General features: G+C 38.9%; 1 protein-coding gene across 1 annotated transcript; it reads right to left on the bottom strand.

The window, feature by feature from the left end:
* Positions 1–806: 806 nt before the first annotated feature.
* LOC144272400 (sulfotransferase 6B1-like) lies at positions 807–12903 on the bottom strand. Its single transcript, XM_077830444.1, has 6 exons — positions 12759–12903; positions 11724–11908; positions 7175–7301; positions 3686–3780; positions 2222–2408; positions 807–925 (listed from the first exon to the last, which is right to left on the bottom strand). The coding sequence occupies exons 1-6, from the start codon at positions 12901–12903 to the stop codon at positions 807–809; spliced, it is 858 nt and encodes a 285-aa protein (XP_077686570.1).
* Between the last annotated feature and the right edge of the window lie 6617 nt (positions 12904–19520).

Raw genomic sequence — 19520 nt, forward strand, 5'->3', positions numbered from 1 at the left:
TGAACAGGAGGAGCTAAATAGGAAATATTCAGATCAAGAATCCATTAAGAATCCATTTGCTAAGTTTTTGCTTTTACGCCAACTCGGTGCTAGGGTTGAGTTTCAATACATCAAAATTCTGCGAGCTGTTCTTCGGTGATCTCATTCATAAATTACAGAAGTCTCACAAGATCACGTCTTGTGAGTTTCTGCCATCTTGGGTTGAAATCTTGACTGCATTTAAACCAGAACTAGAAAATCAGCCACTTCCAGTTCTGAATATGATCTAGAAACAAAATTGTAAGGGCAGGTTTGGACATGGAAATTTGAATCTGAAACCTAGCACTTTTAAACTATACACCTCTTTACACGGCTAATTCATCTTCAGGTTTTTGTTTTGTTTAAATTGTATTAGGATGTTTCTATCTCCACACCCAATCTTCAAAATTCCAAGGGGCTTGGGGCCATTTCTAACAATTAACAAAGACTTTATTTTTGACTCCTAAAACTACAATTTAGTATTCCCCTTCTTTTTTCTCACACAGTTAAAAAAAAAAATTGGAAACATGTAAAATAATTTTTACAGAAACATTCCTGAGTACCTTTTGGTGTTCAATCAGTACTGTTCCCACACTTAGTTATGTACAATTCTTATGGTCACCTGTAATGTTATAATCAGATTTTTTCTTAATATTTTATTAGGAATTACTACACAGGATCTTTCTGCAAAGTAACTTCAAAAGTACAAACATTGTTTTGACACTATATTAACACATCTCCAGGTTTTTCTGCTCAGTTGTCAACTGACTAGCACTCTTCATTTGATGTCAGCATTCATATATGATACGTTTTGCCAGTTCACTCAATTCCATCTTCTTAGTAAACATTTCCTCAAACATTTTGTTTTCTTTTGGAGTGAAGTGGTTTTTCCAGTCACCAACAGCACCTGGGAGAGTGAGAATGGGAAATGAACAGCTGAGGTTGCTTCGCCATTGGACAGAGAATGATTTACTGTGTTCTCTTAAACAGTCTGGCTTTGTTAGTACAAAAGTTTGCACACATTGTTTTATTATTATTATTTTGCTCCCTTGTCTTAGCATAAAGATGATGCAAATGAGTAACGCTTAGGGTTCAGGTGAGGTTCCGCGTGGAAAGAGGCTGGCTTATCAGGTGCCATATCATAATAACCATTATATCTTCAGACTACTTTATCTTGCTCTAGCTACCTAATTTCCAGTTTAAAGTCACATGCCTACAAAACTGTTTTTTTTCTCTGGGCCAGCTTCCACATTTCCATGCATACCTATAGTGTAGTGGAAATAATAAATAATAATCTCAAAGGACTGTCTGAATAGGAGTAGAAGAGAAGCAGGATCAGTAGTCAGCACTGCTGACTCTCATAATATTTGTGTTTTTCTAAATGCCACAGCTTCTGGAGGCATGCAAGATGGGAGAATCTCAGCTTTCATTTAAAACAAACAACCCTACATTTCTAGCCTTCATGATTGCAGAGCAAAGCTTGAAAATGTGATTCAGGCATCCCTTAAAGGCTCAGAAACACCACAGAAGACAATTATAAAGAATCCAAAATGTACTTTAAAAAAAAAATCTCATTCATTTTAAGCTACTCTTTTGATCCTTGGAGGGCCTAACTCATGATTTTTGAATGCTCGGGGTTGGCAATGCTGAGTGGAGGAACTGGAAGAAGAATATATTACTGGTGATTCATTATCAACAGATTCCCACTCATCCATTTTGATTGTGTCAGCCTATTTCTTTAGCATGTCCACTTTAATAAGACAACAGGTAATATATAAGATAAACACTAACTGCAACCACTCTCAAAAGGAATGTGTTTGTGTGGTTTCTGATAAACTGAGTGACCTTGCCATGCAGTAATGAGGGTACACATTAGCATTTGTGAAGGACAGAGGTAGAGAAATATAGATAAAGAAAGAGACAGTTAAGCTGCATGAATCTTTCCTTTCAGTTCTAAATGCTCATGTAAAACAATATTAGACTTGTAATTTAGACGCTTCCCTGTGTCCAGTGTGGCCAGTCATTACAAACCAAAGAAACTGGAAAGAAAGCATACTAGAAATGGATTCAAGAAGAATTCCTTCGTCACCCTATGGGCATGATCCAAAGCACAAAAAGTCATTGGAAATACACCTAGTGTCCTCAATGAGATTTGGCTCAGGCTTTATATGAGATTTTGTTGGGCCGGTTCCAACCAACGTACCTTTTCGGAATATCAGCTTCCTATTGGATGTGAGTGCACAAACGGTGTGATTTGGGTCACTCTTTTCTTTTTCTACATTGCTTTTCATCTCAGTGAATGACGACTTCTCACAAACCTCTTTGATTTCATTGTCACTGATGTTTACTCCCAGAAATACACTCATTTTCTTCACAACCTTAGGAAGATCCTGAGATATTTGAAGAGTAAGGTATTTGTTTTCTAAGCAGAATATCAGATTTTATTTCTAAACCAAATAAACAAAGATTTTTCCTTCCAAAAGACATTGTTCAAGCAAAACTGTCACATTGGTGTGTACACATGGTATCTATATGGTAGGCCTGATTCATCTCTCGCTTGCACCCATATAAATCAGGAGTAATTCTATTGAAGTCACTGGAGTTACATGTGTGCAAATGATACAAGTGAGAAGATATTCAGGCTCAATGGGTGTACATTCTCATTTAAATGTATTGAAAAAAGTTGCATGGCCAATTTTGGTATCAGTTCAGGAAGGCAGTCAAACATTTCTCTAACTTTCAGCGGGAGTCGTTCTCCTTGCCTTCATTAGGAATATTAACCTGCTTAAAGTTAGGCATATAGTGGAGTATCTAGCTGAACTGGGGTCTGTGGGTAAAATTTTCAGAAGACCTTAAGTGGCTTAGGAGCTAGAACTGGATGGATTTCTATTTCTTCTCCTCCCCCAAAGGAAAATATTGCAAAAGATGAAAAAATACATTTTTATAGAAATTTTCAGAGAAAAATTGGGACTTTTCATCAAAATATCCAAAACCTGACAACCACAGTTTGTTGTCTTGGGCGGGGTGGGGGGGAGGGGAGGGCATTGTTTTTATATTCAAAACTGGAAATTCTTGAGGAGAGCAGACATTTCCCACAAATTTTTTTTGTCAAAAACCCAATTTTGTGGTGTAAAATAGTTAGAATGGAAAAAATTTCACCAGCCTTGTTAGGAGTTCAAATTCCATAGGCTCTGAATGGAACCTATGCTCCTAAATCTTTTCAGCTCTTTTGAAAATTCCGCTCTGTGTTACTAGAAACAGACAGAAGATTCTGGTACAAGAGAAGTTTTTCACAGCCTGGCAGTGTGATCTAGCTGTCTGTGCACAGGAGTAAGAGGCAGGGACTGTATGTTAGTCCTGGTTCTAACCCTGATTCTTGCTGTGGCTTTGTGCAAGTTAATCACTCTGTAACTCAGTTTCTCCATATGTGAAATTAGGATTTACTACCTACCTTACCTATGTTATGAAAATTAAGTAGCTAATACTCGTGAAACCTTTTCAAGATAAAAGTGCAGTACAAATACTAAGTATGTTTGTGTTATGAACTTGTTCTGTCTTGTACCTCTTTCGTTTAATTTGCTCTTTAAATTCCAGTGATACAATTTTGCAACAGCTTTGTTTTGTTTTTGTTTTGTTTTTTGCTGCACGAGATGAGAAATATGTTTACCTTCTTCATGTCTTCATAGAATAAAAATAAGATGTTTCTGTCATTTTTATGCTCTTCCCAGCTTAAGAAATGATCAAACCAGGATCCACAGACAACTGTGAGAAAAACAAAATGGGATTTATATAAACTTCTTTAAGAAATAATTCTAACTATATAGCATACACTAAAACAAATGTTCTCTTCCTCCCGTGCAGTGAGAGTGCACTATACTCCCCTGACTGGTTCAATTCCTTCTGTTTACTGGATCAAACTGAATGCACAAAGTTATTCAACTTCTTTTTTTGCATGCACTTCTGGTTATGGAATTCTGGTGTTCTTTTGAGAAACGCATTTGAAGCTGAACACTGACTACAAATGCAAGGAAATGTGAGTAGTCCCACTGAAATCTATGGCATTATACACTTACAAAAGTTAAGCATGTGAATAAGCATTTGCAGTATTAGTGCCGTCATTTGGGAAGACAGTAATCACTTTACCACAAAATGCAGCCATCTCTGGAGTGAAACACAGTAGCTGTTAATAAGTGCACAGCCATGTGTCAAAAATTTTAGGAGAGGAAGTGAAGAATACCCTATCAATTTAAACTATCGGGGAAAACTGAGGCAGAGTGGATATTAGCCCCCAAACTGGTACTTAGCCACTGCAATGTTGCCAACTCCTATGACTTTATAATGAGTCTCAGGATATGTGCTGGTTTTCTTAAATTGCACCATCACTTTTTGAAATCAAGAGGTTGCAGGAGCACCTCAGCTTTCACTTAAAAAAAAGAAAAGTTTCTGGCCTTTCTGTTTGTAAAGAGGAGATTGAAAATGTTGAGTGAGATCATCCTAAAGGGTTCAGAAACCAGATGACACAAAAGAAGAATCCAACATTTATTATTTTTTTTAAATCATATGATTTTTAAACCAATCTCTTGATTTTTCAGTGGCCAGACTCATGGTGTTTGAGCACTTGGGGTTGGCAATACTGCAATCCCCACTTACTTTGGTGTGTCTAATGCTGCTGGTGGTTCTATGGCCTGTGTAAAGCAGGAGGTTCGACTAATAAACATATTGTTCCCTTCTGACCTTAAAGATGTATGAAATATTACTCCCTTGGGGCTTGTGATCAGCAGGTACAATTTTGCTTCCATTAACAAGTGGCCAAATTAGCTTCAGTAGTGCAGGATCCAGCCTAAGGGGCACAAGCAACAAAACTGTGGCTGACTCCTGTGTATGTGCAGCAGGACAGGGAAAGGACTTCCTTTGCCTTCACCCTTGTCCTGAAGTCAGTGGGACTTCGCACAGGTGCAAGAAGATCTCTTAGCATGTATCTGTAGAAAAACCAAGTTGTGGCTGAACTAATGGTTTTATCCCCACTCCAGGAACACACACAAAGTACTACAAGATAATAGTCCCAGCTATCGACAAGTGGTGGGCTACATTGATTTTTTTTAAATGATCCTTTTTCTTCCATCAGCATTAGGTGCTCAAAACAGATAGTGATAAGGCCCTAGACCCTGCAAATCACTTAAGCATGTGCTCAACTGCTTTTGCTGGGTTGGGAACACAGGAAAGCCTGCTGATGTCAATGGAAAACTACTGACTTCAGTGAGCTTTGGATCAGGCCCCAAATGAGTAGCATTTTGTGTTTCTTTTCAATTTCCTACAGCTGTTTGTTGCTGTATTGATTCTTGTGTAGCATGTGTCCAGCAGAAACAAACTGGTATAAATGAGTAATAAAACACTGAAAATGGGGATGGATAATGGGAACAACGCCACCAGCACAATCTTAACTTCCACATCAGAATCAAAACGGCTACTCATAAAGGACTCATCCATGTCCTTGGGGTTTGGAACTGGCAGCTCAAGATAACCCGCCCGTCACAGGGCAGGGTAGAGTCTGTGGGTGATGGAGACTTCAACAGGTCAAGGCTTACAAATAAAACCTTTGTTTGGATCCAGCCATGCAAAACTATCTACTGGAGTGGGCTGGCAGTGTGGGTTGAAATCAGGATTTGAATTTTGCTGTTTGAACCTATCTATGGCACAAATGTTCCAAAAAGAAGCATCCACATTTATAAAGGGCCCCAGGGAAAAAATACGGGTCATGAATGCAAAATAATAAAAAGAAAAATAATAAAAAATACGCTGATAAATGAAAAACAAAGATAAAATAACAATTTGGAATGAATAAACAGGCTTGATAGCTATAGGGCTCAGAATAACATTCACCTTCACATTCAATAAAGGGAAATGTGTTTTATATGCTCTCTGATATGTCAGTTTAAACACTTGATTTCTTTCTGGTGTGCTCTTAGACGCTAGGGAAAACTCTGCTGAGCATACTCAGAAGAATACCCACGTCTTTAAAAAGGGAGCTTATAAGCACTTTTTCTCCTTTCATTGGAATGGAGGATCCTGTTGCAAATTACCTTATAAGCTGATTTCAAGTCAGAGGGACATTAGTATCTTCAGGTAAGATGTTGTGTGATAGACCCTTTCTTTACCATTTGGTGAAAAAACACTAAATGAACTGTCTCTCCAGATTTTTTTTATCCTAAACCTAAAGGGGAAGCTGGATATTCAAGCTCAGCTGGTCTTGTAGTTAAAGTGGCTGGTCTTCTGGGGGTTGCAAAAACTGGGATAAAGTATTTTTCTGTCAAATCAACAGGGACATTCCTGTTTAGGAGGGACATGTAGCTACCTATGTTTTTGTAAAAGCTGGGATAGTGTTAATTTGCTTTAATATAGAATGGGGATTAGAATCAGCAGGTCAATTTTATTTTGCTTGCTTGTTTTTTGGATGGACCAAGGGTCAGTAACTTGTTTAGGCAAGGGTTGGTCGCAAAATGTTTTTCAGGCATGGGGAAAAAAAAATGCTAATGCCAGTTCTGATAGAGTTTGCTGCCTATGGACTGTTAACTTGTCTGTATGGAGGGCTGACGTGGAGAATTGTGCTTGTTGAACTTTATTTTCAGGATGAATTCTGCTATCAATCTAAGGCCCTGCTCCTGCAGAGTGGCAGCTTGCTGGACCCGTGAGCAGACCCACTGAAGTCAGTGGGAATCATAAGAGTGCAGCAATCAACCCACTCTCCAGGGCTGGGGCTTAAGCAAAGCTTCGCTGACTAAATCATTTACTGTTGACCAGAAGTACATGATGTTTCTGATGTTGCAATAAGGCCATTAAAGAACAGTGTCATTAAAGAGGACAGTAATTAAATTTAAGGGGGCACATGCGGTGTTTCCTATTCCAACTATAGGAAATACTGTAAATACCACACTGAAGGGATAGTAGCTACTGTGGTTAAGTAAACAAATTGTTTTCTTTGATCTCATTTGTACAAAATGTACTGCTGATGTAAAGTAACATGCATGATTTGTGTAAGGGGGGGGGAATGCCCTGTAAATAAGGAATTTTCACACTTATTTATATTTCTCACTTCTTACCATGTGTTATAAGTTTGTAGGCTAGAGAGAGAGAGAGAAAAGATAACACTCATCCTTACCATCTCCCCTTAAGAACAGCTCAAGGAAAATAGTCCATGAATCGATGGTGGGGAGATTTGGGTTATCTCTGTAGTAGTGAAACATAGAAACTGCAATATCTTTTGGATTTCTGATGATGTAGAAGGCCTGTAAAAGAAGACACTATGATTACTAAGGATCACTTTCTTCTTTTAGAGGATCCACTTGCATAGGTGTGAGGTTTTTTTACATGCCTTTTAGATAACGTCAGCCCCAATGTGGTTATGGGTCAGGGTTCTTTTGCTGATCATCTTCCAGTCAAATGTCCTTTACAGTTAAAACAGCATTAAGGTAGAGGAGGGTATTTGTGGGGAAAAATCACTAATTGACGGATTAACAGGCAGTAATGAACCAGTGGCGAAAGCTGGACGTATATGTGCCCCTCCACTAATACAGTATTAGTGGTTGGTACACAATTGCATATGGGTTTCCTATATGTGTGTGAACTGGAATATATGCAAGAGACAGCTTTCATATTAGTTCATGAGTTAATATATGATCTCAATAAATCCCATGAGTTAAACATTTACTACTTGTCATTCTCATATAAGCTGCATATGATCTGTTCCATGAGAACGGTTGCAACTAGAATTGGGCCTGAACCAAAAGCCTGCATCTGAATAACCATGAAGTTTGCGTGTTTGAAATCCAAACTTGGATGCAGAGCTGAATTTTTCCAGTGGCCGCCAATATTGCTATGCGGAAAAGCAAAAACTGTAGGTGAGTGTGTGAGATCTATCAAGACTTGGATTTGTGGCTGAAAACTTACTTTTAGTCCTTTCTTAAGTATGTGCCTTTGGTTTGCATAATTGGTATCCTTGCCTATAACCTTCTTTTGCAAACAATCTATATGTGTCTGAAATTCCACAGTCCTACCAAGTACTTCATCCTAAAGAACATTCCTGAGGAACATTCCAGTCATGTACATTACAGTCAACTTCATGTTTCTGAGAGCAGGGAAAAACTATGAATCTTGAATAGGAATAAAACTCTAGTTTTGCAACACACTAGCTTCAAGAGGATAATTGGAGGCATAGGTTAATGAAACATATAAGCAGATAAGCATGAGCAATGAAACACTATTAGATTAATTATAAAGTGACTCATTAAAAGAAGTGTGATTGTGATAGTAGGGTAGTCATCACATGGCTTTCTTTCACACGTGCGTGTATCCCTTACACTTCATTATGTAATTCTAGCTCCATTGATCATTACACTGAACGGAAATGGTATACAAGGCCTTTCACTCTTGATATATATTTGTGCCTCTCTGACTAAAACTAGATGTATGCAGTGTAGTCATGGCCATGTGGGTCCCAGGATATTAGACACAAGGTGGGTGAGGTAATATCTTTTACTGGACCAACTTCTGTTGGTGAGAGATCAAGCTTTCGAGCCACACACAGCTCATCCTCAAGTTACTTGTCTCTCTTACCAACAGAAGTTCGTGCAATAAAATATATTACCTCACCCACTTTGTCCCACAAAGTAGATGTCATTCTATGATGAAGTCTCATCTGCAAACCCAGAAATTTAAGTTCAGGTTAAGGGGCATATATTGCCCCCATCTGGATATGCAGCATCCATTGATGTCACTGGGAGTTGAGCACATGGTTTAAAGGCAGAATGTAGGTCTAAGTATACTTAGATTAAGAAACTTTTAATTACACGTAGTTAAACTGTTTGCTACTAGCGTTATTTGAGGATGCTCAGGCTCCTGTATGTTTAGTCTTTTAAATCAAGTTATTTGTAGCTGATGCTCAAAGACATCTAAGTGCAAGTGCATTTCCATGCTAGTATATAAGGAAATTTGGCACTTTGATAACTGTGGCCGTTTCAAATCGAGTGTCACAAATGTCTGAAACATAGTCTGAGGACTGTGTTTTGCAGGACAACCGATGTCAGGCAGGTTGTAATGCAAGTGGGGGAGGCATGCTTCAGACCTTTCATTATTTAATTTATACCTTGAACTAGATCAGTGTTGCAGGTCTGATGGCAAGATGTTGGCCCTATGTTATCTCATTATATTTTATGCTAAACAGTACCTGTTTACTGACATGCTATTTTGGAATAAATCTTAACTCAAACAGCTTAATGGGACTAAATCGGGGGGCCCAGATAATCTTCATCCAAGAATATTAAAAGAATTGGCACAAGAAATTGCAAGCCCATTAGCAAGAATTTTTAATGAATCTGTAAACTCAGGGGTTGTACCGTATGATTGGAGGATTGCTAACATAGTTCCTATTTTTAAGAAAGGGAAAAAAAGTGATCCAAGTAATTATAGGCCTGTTAGTTTGACATCTGTAGTATGCAAGGTCTTGGAAAAAAATTTGAAGGAGAAGGTAGTTAAGGACATTGAAGTCAATGGTAAATGGGACAAAATACAACATGGTTTTACAAAAGGTAGATCGTGCCAAACCAACCTGATCTCCTTCTTTGAGAAAGTAACAGATTTTTTAGATAAAGGAAACGCAGTGGATCTAATTTACTTAGATTTTAGTAAGGCGTTTGATACGGTGCCACATGGGGAATTATTAGTTAAATTGGATAAGATGTGCATCAATAGGAATATTGAAAGGTGGATAGGGAATTGGTTAAAGGGGAGACTACAACGGGTCCTACTGAAAGGTGAACTGTCAAGTTGGAGGGAGGTTACCAGTGGAGTTCCTCAGGGATCGGTTTTGGGACCAATCTTATTTAATCTTTTTATTACTGACCTGGGCACAAAAAGTGGGAGTGTGCTAATAAAGTTTGCAGATGATACAAAGCTGGGAGGTATTGCTAATTTAGAGAAGGACAGGGATACCCTACAGGAGGATCTGGATGACCTTGTAAACTGGAGTAATAGGAATAGGATGAAATTTAATAGTGAGAAGTGTAAGGTCATGCATTTAGGGATTAATAACAAGAATTTTAGTTATAAGCTAGGGACGCATCAACTAGAAGTAACGGAGGAGGAAAAGGACCTTGGAGTATTGGTTGATCATAGGATGACTATGAGCTGCCAATGTGATATGGCTGTGAAAAAAGCTAATGTCGTCTTGGGATGCATCAGGAGAGGTATTTCCAGTAGGGATAAGGAGGTTTTAGTACCGTTATATAAGGCACTGGTGAGACCTCACCTGGAGTACTGTGTGCAGTTCTGGTCTCCCATGTTTAAGAAGGATGAATTCAAACTGGAACAGGTACAGAGAAGGGCTACTAGGATGATCCAAGGAATGGAAAACTTGTCTTATGAAAGGAGACTCAGGGAGCTTGGCTTGTTTAGCCTAACTAAAAGAAGGCTGAGGGGAGATATGATTGCTCTCTATAAATATATCAGAGGGATAAATACCAGAGAGGGAGAGGAATTATTTAAACTCAGTACCAATGTGGACACAAGAACAAATGGATATAAACTGGCCACTAGGAAATTTAGATTAGAAATTAGACGAAGGTTTCTAACCATCAGAGGAGTGAAGTTTTGGAATAGCCTTCCGAGGGAAGTAGTGGGGGCAAAAGATCTATCTTGCTTTAAGATTAAACTCGATAAGTTTATGGAGGAGATGGTATGATGGGATAACATGGTTTTGGTAATTAAATATTCATGGTAAATAGGCCCAATGGCCTGTGATGGGTTTTAGATGGGGTAAGATCCAAGTTACCTGGGAAAGAATTTTCTGTAGTATCTGGCTGATGAATCTTGCCCATATGCTCAGGGTTTAGCTGATCGCCATATTTGGGGTCGGGAAGGAATTTTCCTCCAGGGCAGATTGGAAGAGGCCCTGGAGGTTTTTCGCCTTCCTCTGTAGCATGGGGCACGGGTCACTTGCTGGAGGATTCTCTGCTCCTTGAGGTCTTTAAACTACAATTTGAGGACTTCAATAGCACAGATATAGGTGTGAGGTTTTTTTTTTTTGTAGGAGTGGTGGGTGAAATTCTGTGGCCTGCGTTGTGCAGGAGGTCAGACTAGATGATCATAATGGTCCCTTCTGACCTAAATATCTATGAATCTATGAAAAAATCTAATTCTGGTGGAGTAAGTAGAGATGAGTTATTGGCTTTTGCTTAATTGCTGGGAAGTCACTTCCATCATTCATATCTGAAAAACCCAGTGCTTTTGCCATTATGAATCTGTATGATTCTATCATAGGTTATCTGCATCAGTGAAACTTACATATATGTTAATATGTTCTAGCTCAACCAATAAATAGTGATTTAGGAATTACTCCATGAAATTTTAACGCCTGTGTTATGCATGTGGTCAGACTAGATTATAATGAAAATTTTAAACACATCAGATTCAACAAATATTTTACACTATGAAATTTTAAATAACATAAGGCCACCACCAGAATGCTACTCTGGTTAAATTCAGAGTAACCCACTGAAGCTAGAGAGTTATTCCAGATTTACACTGGTGTGTCTGAAAGCAGAATTTGCCACTGTAACTTGATACTGTAAGTACTGTGTGTTTAAAAATGGCTACTTCCAGACAAGATAAAATATATACTTAATTTGAGAGAGTTATAATGCAGCTTATTTTACCTTGCATTGTTTGACCTTAAAATTTGACGGTAACATGTTGTAGTCCAAGTGAGTTGGGATGATTCTCTTGGATGAAAGATTGTTCAGTTCTTCCACTCTGGAGATGTCCCCAAACTCAATAGGTGATGTTAGGGTGACTTTGGGAGTGTAAATCTGCATTATAATTTGTGCAAGCCAGTGAGTGCCTTCAGACAATTATTTTTAAGGAAAAAATGGGGAGAGAGGAGAAAAGGATTTATTACTAGAAAATATACTGATACAGGAAAAGTTTGGAAGTAGCTCACTTGTTTGCAAACTGAAGCTCTGATCCTGCAACACTTAGGCATGTGAGAAATTTTACACCTATGAGCAGTTCTGTTGAGTCCACATATAGAATTAGAGCTGTAGCTGATGTATGAAATACTCAGAACTTTTCCTAGTGGATTTAACACTGATACTAAAACAAACCTTTTTAGAAAATGTGCATATTTTTCAGATAGTTTTATAGAAACTAAAATGTAGTCCTATGCTTCAATTTTCCTAATGAAGCTTGAGCATAAAACTTATATACCCACCACCTAGCTGGCAAACTAACAGGTTAGATTACGTATTTTCAAAAGTAACACTGACTTAATTTTTTTTTGAGGGGGGGGGGGAATGAATTCACAGACAAGCACCATAAAATTACTTAATACAGTTCTGACTAGTTAATGATAACAGTGTAGTAAGTCTTTAGCCAAATCTTTACAGTATGGATTTTACTTACAAGCAAATTACCTATTGATTTCTAGTCATAAAAAGAACCCATCAGCAGGCTCAGACTATTTAAAATTACAAAATCAAAATACACTACACAAATATAGCTGGTTGTTTTTTTTTTACAATTTCACATTTTACGTCTCACTACAGCTCCATAGTTCCAATCTGAATGTAAACATCATCCTCTTTCTGTCTCGCTCTCTCACATACACATCAGGTTTTTCAGTGAGTTTACACCCAGAACGTTCAGCAAACAATTAAGATTCCCCGCAATAAATGCTTAAAGCAGAACTTTACCAGACTTTGGATAGGAAACCAAAAGGACGTCATCTTCTCTAGCATCAAAGGCATCCAAGGATTTTAGAAGATCCGGCGATGACATAGTTGTAAAGGGAATCCCATTGAATCTGTGAATGAGCACTGTCTGACTCTGGGTTGACATATTTGCTAATGTCCTGGATCTCTGTACGTTAGATAACAGCTCAGTGACCAGAGGATTTAGAAGTCACTTGTAAGTCAGATGATTTGCACTGACTAATGAAAATTTAGAATTGAAAACTGCACATTTATATACTTTGTAAAATTCTGTGGAGTCATTTCAGTCCTTTACCTCCTCAGAAAATTAATTATGGCAACTGTAAAATTCTACATAAGTTACCTTGGTTAATCACACAAATACCCTCTATTTCGCTATTATTATATGTTGCAAAGGTTTCCAGATAAACAAATGAGTGACAAAGTATTTTAACAGTGGAAAATAACTAGAACGACAAGTGAATATGCTTACAAAATATGCCTAATATGCTCATTAGCAAATTAGGCCCTGGGGTAAGTGGCTTGTTGCTTCAATATCTAAGAATGTTTCCAGATAAGGAGTATGTATCTTTTAAAATATGCTTTTACATATCTTTTTAAAATGCAGTATTATTTAACTTATGTGAACCCAAATAAATTATTTTGTTTTTTAACATATATACAATGGACTGAATTTTCAAAAGTGACTAAAGGGTCCCCATTTTCAGAAAGTGCTGAGCACCCACTCACAGAAAATCTCACTTCTCAGGTGGTGTCCCAACTTAGACACCTTAAAATCATAGGGACTTGTAGAGCAATTTTCAAAATGACTAATGAAGTTATCTCCACTTACAGGCATTTCCAAGGTGCACGTCACCAAAACTGGAGAACATCAGACTCATGTTAAATATTCCCTTGAATATCACATTTCATAACGAATCATGTTTCAAAATTCTATTGGGTCAAATTCGACCCTTATTGAAGTCAGTGAAAGCTTTGCCATTGACTACAGTGAATGTGATTTCATCTGTTACATCTAACTACGTTTTGGTTCTGTGGTCTTTGTGTACTCAAAGCTAAAATGAAATCACTTAAAACATGGCTGATTAAACAGGAGGAAATTGAACTTCTAACAGAAGTGGATCAACTACTGCCGGTTGTAGTACTGAGCTGTCTCCGCCATTGCCTGCAACAGGAATTCACTGCCAGTTGCCGGATACAGTTAGCATTTCCAAAATACCTCATCAACCATGATTTAAGTTTGCCCTGTGGGTAATTTTGGAAAGAGAGGCTGTTCTGTCTGCTCATTGGTTTGGTGGTTTTCAATGGCTCCATTATTAAGCTAATGAGTGTATTTTTTGTTTCTACAACTGTGCAGCTTTTAGGCAGAAGCTACTTTTATGGAAACTTTCACACAGTCTGGATTCTTTAACTGGAAAGAGGCTTGAGACAAATTTGAAAGGCACTAAGCTGCTTTGTGTCACCAGGAAGCAGCTGATGTTCCTCAAAAGACCACAAGATGCATCGGTGGCATGCTAGATTCACAGTAGTTTCAGAAAAAGGATGAAAGCAGGAAGATCCTAAAGGAAAAACTAAGTAGCATATGTTATCTTGTCAGACAAGGACTTACGCTGCAAGGCTATTATGCTGAGCAAGCTGAAAATGTGCCCTGAAGGGGAGAGGTGGACTGCAATCCTGATATTTCAAAGTGACTGAAAAAGGGTCAAGACAAATTCACAAGTCCAGGTTTTCAAAAATGATATAATGGAAACAGCGGGTCTTAAAATGGTGAGGGATATTTCTGGGAAGATTTTGGATAAGTGGTATACAATTATGGTAAATGAAGCAACAGACTTCTCCAACAAAGAACAAGTGGTTTTATGTTTGCAGTATGTGGATGATGAGTTAAATGGATTGTACAATGTAGCCTATACATCACCGGAGGTAAGCATATGTAATTAAAGTTGTTGTTGCATGTAAGTGTGAATATCAACAGCTGTTCCAGACAATGCTGCAATGGTGCTGTTAGTATGGCAGGCTTAGTATTCGGTGTAGCAAACAGATTGCAACAGGAGGAACCTCGAGCTACTATACTCATTGCTATGAGCCTGCTTTGAATTTGGGGTGCCAGGACTATTACAAATAGCACTCTCCTAAGAGACACGCTTGAAATTGTTTAGGAAATCACAAAATTAATTTAAAAATTCACCTAAATGAGATGCTATATTTTGGACATAAAACATCAAGTGTGAAGTACATCACCATGTCCTCTGTCCAGTGAGACTGACTCTGTGCAAAAACATTGGCTTTAGTTTCTGAGAACTACCTTGCACTGTGTGCAACTTGGAAAGCTGCAAATCACGTACGAAAGACCCTATAATGAGAACTTGAATTGGGGGCATAACAGCAAAAATGGGAAAAATTAACTTCCTCTTTAGTATTGAACTAGCTCAAAAATTTCTAAACATGGCAGACAATCTCTTCAAAACTCTGCAAGGCTTGGACATTTTCAGCAACAGAAGATTCATAGATTCAAGACTCGAAGGGACCATTGTGATCATCTAGTCTGATCTCCTGTATAAACCAGGCCATAGAACTTCCCTGAAATAATTCCTAGAGCAGATCTTTTTGGAAAAACTTCCAGTCTTGATTTTAAAATTGCCAGTTAATGAAGAATCCATCACGACTCATGGTAAATTGTTCCAATGGTTAATTACCCTCACTGGTAAAAATATGTACCTTTTTTTCCCTTCTGAATTTGTCTAGCTTCAATTTCCATCTACTGGATCATGTTATACCTCTGTGTGCTAGATTGCAGAACCCATATATTATTCAAATGTAAATTTTTAATATAATTTTCATAATGTGAGAAAAGAAATTTAGCTTCTATTCCAAACTGGGTGTTTCCTTTTTATCAGTGCAATCCCTAACTTTTTTTGGAGGGGGGCACTAAAGCACCCCCTCCCAAACCCCTAATTTTCTACAATAAACCATGTATAAAAGGTAAATTGTGAGGAATTAAGATATAAATGGAATATTGTTTTACATATCAAAATGTGGTAGGCAATTTAACTGACTACGTAGAAAGTGATTGTTATAGTAAATGGTTTGTTTCCAAACACAAACGCTTAGACAGTTAGAGTAAAGCTGTAATCTAGTTACAATATTTAAATAGTGTATAAATAGCAACATCAATGGTTCCCAGCCTTTTGGGGCAACTCTACCAGATTACTAAGACTTCAGCTGTGCCAGCAAGCTCCTGCTTCTTCTATTTACTACCCACTTCATCTGGGCATGCTCTAATTCACAAAGGACCTTGGGCTGTTTTGAAACCCTGTCTCATAATTGCAAAACTGGGGGGTAGAAGAGCTTGAGTTGTATTGTGGTTTGGAAGGCAGAAGACTGAATGTAAGGCAGGAGCAGTGAGTCAGAAGAAATAAACATAAAATTTGGTGTCCTACACATATCAGATGCTACAACACATTCTCCTACATTTGCTGCCAGCTCCATCAATATGAAGAAGGGGTTGGGAGTGAAGAGCAAAAGGGAACCCTGGTGGGAACCCCACCTCCTGGGGAAGACCAACAATTATCCTATACTGCCCTCTGGGGTCTCTCCTAGAGCAAATCCAATTGAGAGTAACCCCTTCCACTTGTGCTGAGGTTGTCAGCTGAGTCCACCAAGTGTCTGAGGTACCCAAGACAGCTGATAATTGTCCACACTGAAATAATTAAAACTGACCCTCATCCATGTCCAGGAAGTAGGTCAACTAGTGCAATCTCTGTGCCACACCCAGGGTAGTATCTGAATTCACAAAGGTCAAAGAACAATTTAAAAAAAAATAAGTAAGTAACTTTGCCCCCATACTCACTCTATCTAGAATAGGGAATTTCTAGGAAATACTGCAGTGATGTTTTTGTTACGAAGGCCAGATTTTTTTAAAGTGACTTTATTTTTGCATATCTCAATTTTTGGGTGCCCAACATGATACCTTTATAGAGAACTGTTATTATTATTATTATATGTATTGTGGTAGTGCCTAGGAGTCATGGACCAGGACCCCATTGTGTAAGGAGCTGTACAAGCACAGAACACAGTGCCTGCCCCAAAGGGCTTACAATCTAGGTAATAATTCTGATTATGAATATGATGATACCAATTTACACCGCTTTCATTTCCTGTAATGAATCTTGAGGTGTATAGTGCTTTGTAAAGAACAAGAGTAGCTTGTAGATATAAAATTGCACTGAAGAAAAATTAGGGGACAAATATGTTAACATAAGAGTCTGTGGGATACTCTGCCTGGGCAGACATTTATCCCTTGGGTTTCAAAAAGTTTACATTCAAACTGAATATTAAAAATTAGAGCTGAATGGGAAATCGTTTTTCCATCCTGCAAAAATTTAAAATATGTCAACAAATTCCCCATTCTGAACTGACAAAAGTTGACATCTCAGATGTTCACAAACCAAAAATGTTTGTTTATTTCAATAATTTTGAAACATTTTGATTTCAACACTTTTCCATTTTTAATTTTTTCTAATGAGAATTCGCTTAAATTTCTAAATACGACATCATTTCCAACTGGAAAACTGGAAAATATCAATGTTTCACTCTGACAATTTTGCCTTTCTTTTGTACAATTTTTGTTTGAGTCAGTTAGTTGAAACTGACCCTTTCCCACAAACAGTTTCAGTTTTGATGAGTAAGCTTTTTCTGAGGAAAAAGTTGTTTTGTTGAAAAATTCCCAACCAGCTGATCATGCTGTCTGGAGTGACTCAAGACTGCATGTGCCTACCTGAGGGCAGAATGTCAAAACCAGGGAAGACACCACACAGTGGTGTGATGTTCTATAATTAGATTTCACCAACCCAGTACATATGTGAAGTCCTGGGTCACCATATCAGTCTTACCATAGTCACAGACAGTCCCCTCAGGCTCTCCAGTGTATCTTCCATCCAAGCAAGCTGGATTTAGTGATAAATGGTCACTTATGCCCAAAATCACAAAATATTTAGGTTGCTTCCAGTCCCCAGAGACCAGTCACTTACCCCAGATCATTTGGTATCCTAGATCTTACACCAAAAACAACGCCTGTAGGTTATTACAGGATTGGCTTTCTAACGGTTTTATTAACTAGGAAAAAGGAATAAGAGTTATTTACAGGTTAGAGCAAGCAAACACAGACACACAAATGAGTTGCAATCTAAATCCTAAGAGTGACAGAGTTGTACTGATCTGTCAACATCTTTGAGAGCAAACCTCAGGAGAACGTGGGGTGGAGGACCTCTTGCTTCAGTTTAGAGTCTCCTGCCCTCTGAGAGTTCAATAGCTAAGAGAAGAAAATAATTCTTCTGTCCCTGTTTTATCTTTTACCTTTGGCCTTCTAGTCCCTGAGACAAGCTCCCTTGCACATAACATTTCCATGGTGTGATAGGGCCATTCACCAATCATTTGTGGTGTGATGTTTCTTAATGGTCTGCTTAATCTTGATAGGCCTCTTAATGGGCAGGGAGGGGGCGATTCCTGTGGCTAGGTTCACAGGTTCAGAGCAAACATTTTCAAATTTATAAAACAAAATTTACATATTTCCTTAGAACATGGAATAATAACATTACAACTGAGATTAATGCATGCAACAATTTACAAGCATCTCATAGAGTCAAAAATTGAAATACATTCTTATAAGACATATACCTATTTTAAACAAAACTAACACATGGGTGAGCGGGTTTGGTTTCCAGCTATGAGTTTGTCAGTTCTTAGCGAACACCTAGGGCCTTGGCCGGAGCTGGCACTTGGTTTACCAGTGTCACCCCCCTCAAAGCAAAACTGGTGTAGGAAGGGGTATCACTGACTGTGGTGGGATGTGCTCCTACACTAGCCCTGCAAGAGCTGAATTTGGCCAGGTGGGCCCAATCAGCTAATTAGGCTTCAAATAGGGAAGTTTTAGGCTGGAGGCAGCTAAAGAGAGAAGCTCATTTGTGAGGGACAGGCAGGGCTTCCACAAAAGACAGGAAATTAGAAGCAGAGGGAGCTGCAGAGATGAGTTACCTAACGTCCCTCTTTGAGAGGAGGGAGTGAAGAGACCGGCAAACTCAGAGGACTGGGGAGGCCCAGAACGTGTGGTGGAAGCAGCTCCAGGAAAGGCAGCAGCATACAGGGAACGGACCTTGGCTGATGTGTAGAGAGGGTCCCTGAGTCAGAACCCAGGAGTAGAGGGTGGGCCCGGGTTCCCCTGTCAGCCACTGCAGAAGTGGCACCGTCAGGCAGTGAAGTGGAAGACTGCCTGAGACTGCTGAAGGGCAGGAACTCTGATGTGATTTCCCTTTCCAGGGGGGAGTGTAATAGTGATCTGGCTGGAGGGCTGAGTCAAGAAGAGGACGCTGCGGCTCCTGAAAGCGAGAGCGGGGCTGCAAAGGAGAAACTGCTGGGGTGTAACCACTGGAAGGGGTGGTAGCCAGACCGAGCTAATTCTCAGAACTGGTAGGAGGCAGCGCCATCCAGCAGTAAGTAGAGCAACCCCGTGACATCTGGTGGAGAATGTGGGCATGATGGTCACCCAACAGAAGGGGTCAGTAATGGACTGTGCCTGACAAGAATCCCTAGGTGAGGGGCAGAGAGAGACTGTAAGGAGGTTGAACCCCGCCACAAGAGGCCACCAGAGAGGAATAACCCCTAAGGGAAGAAGAAAACGGAAATGCCCACAGTACAGACTTTGCCGAGGGAAGTTGTCCCTTACTAGGGTGGATGCCAGAATTGCCG

This window comes from Eretmochelys imbricata, chromosome 1 (assembly GCF_965152235.1).
Source record: "Eretmochelys imbricata isolate rEreImb1 chromosome 1, rEreImb1.hap1, whole genome shotgun sequence".
In the NCBI taxonomy this organism is placed as follows: Eukaryota; Metazoa; Chordata; order Testudines; family Cheloniidae; genus Eretmochelys; species Eretmochelys imbricata.

What these genes read in the sequence shown, in the direction of transcription:
- LOC144272400 (XM_077830444.1), bottom strand. Translation starts at nt 12,903, where the DNA reads ATGTCAACCCAGAGTCAGACAGTGCTCATTCACAGATTCAATGGGATT. An exon ending in GCTGTTCTTAAGGGGAGATG is followed by an intron (nt 3,781 to 7,174) that starts GTAAGGATGAGT and finishes TTTTTCTCACAG; the next exon opens with TTGTCTGTGGATCCTGGTTT. An exon ending in GAAGCTGATATTCCGAAAAG is followed by an intron (nt 926 to 2,221) that starts GTACGTTGGTTG and finishes TCACTCTCCCAG; the next exon opens with GTGCTGTTGGTGACTGGAAA.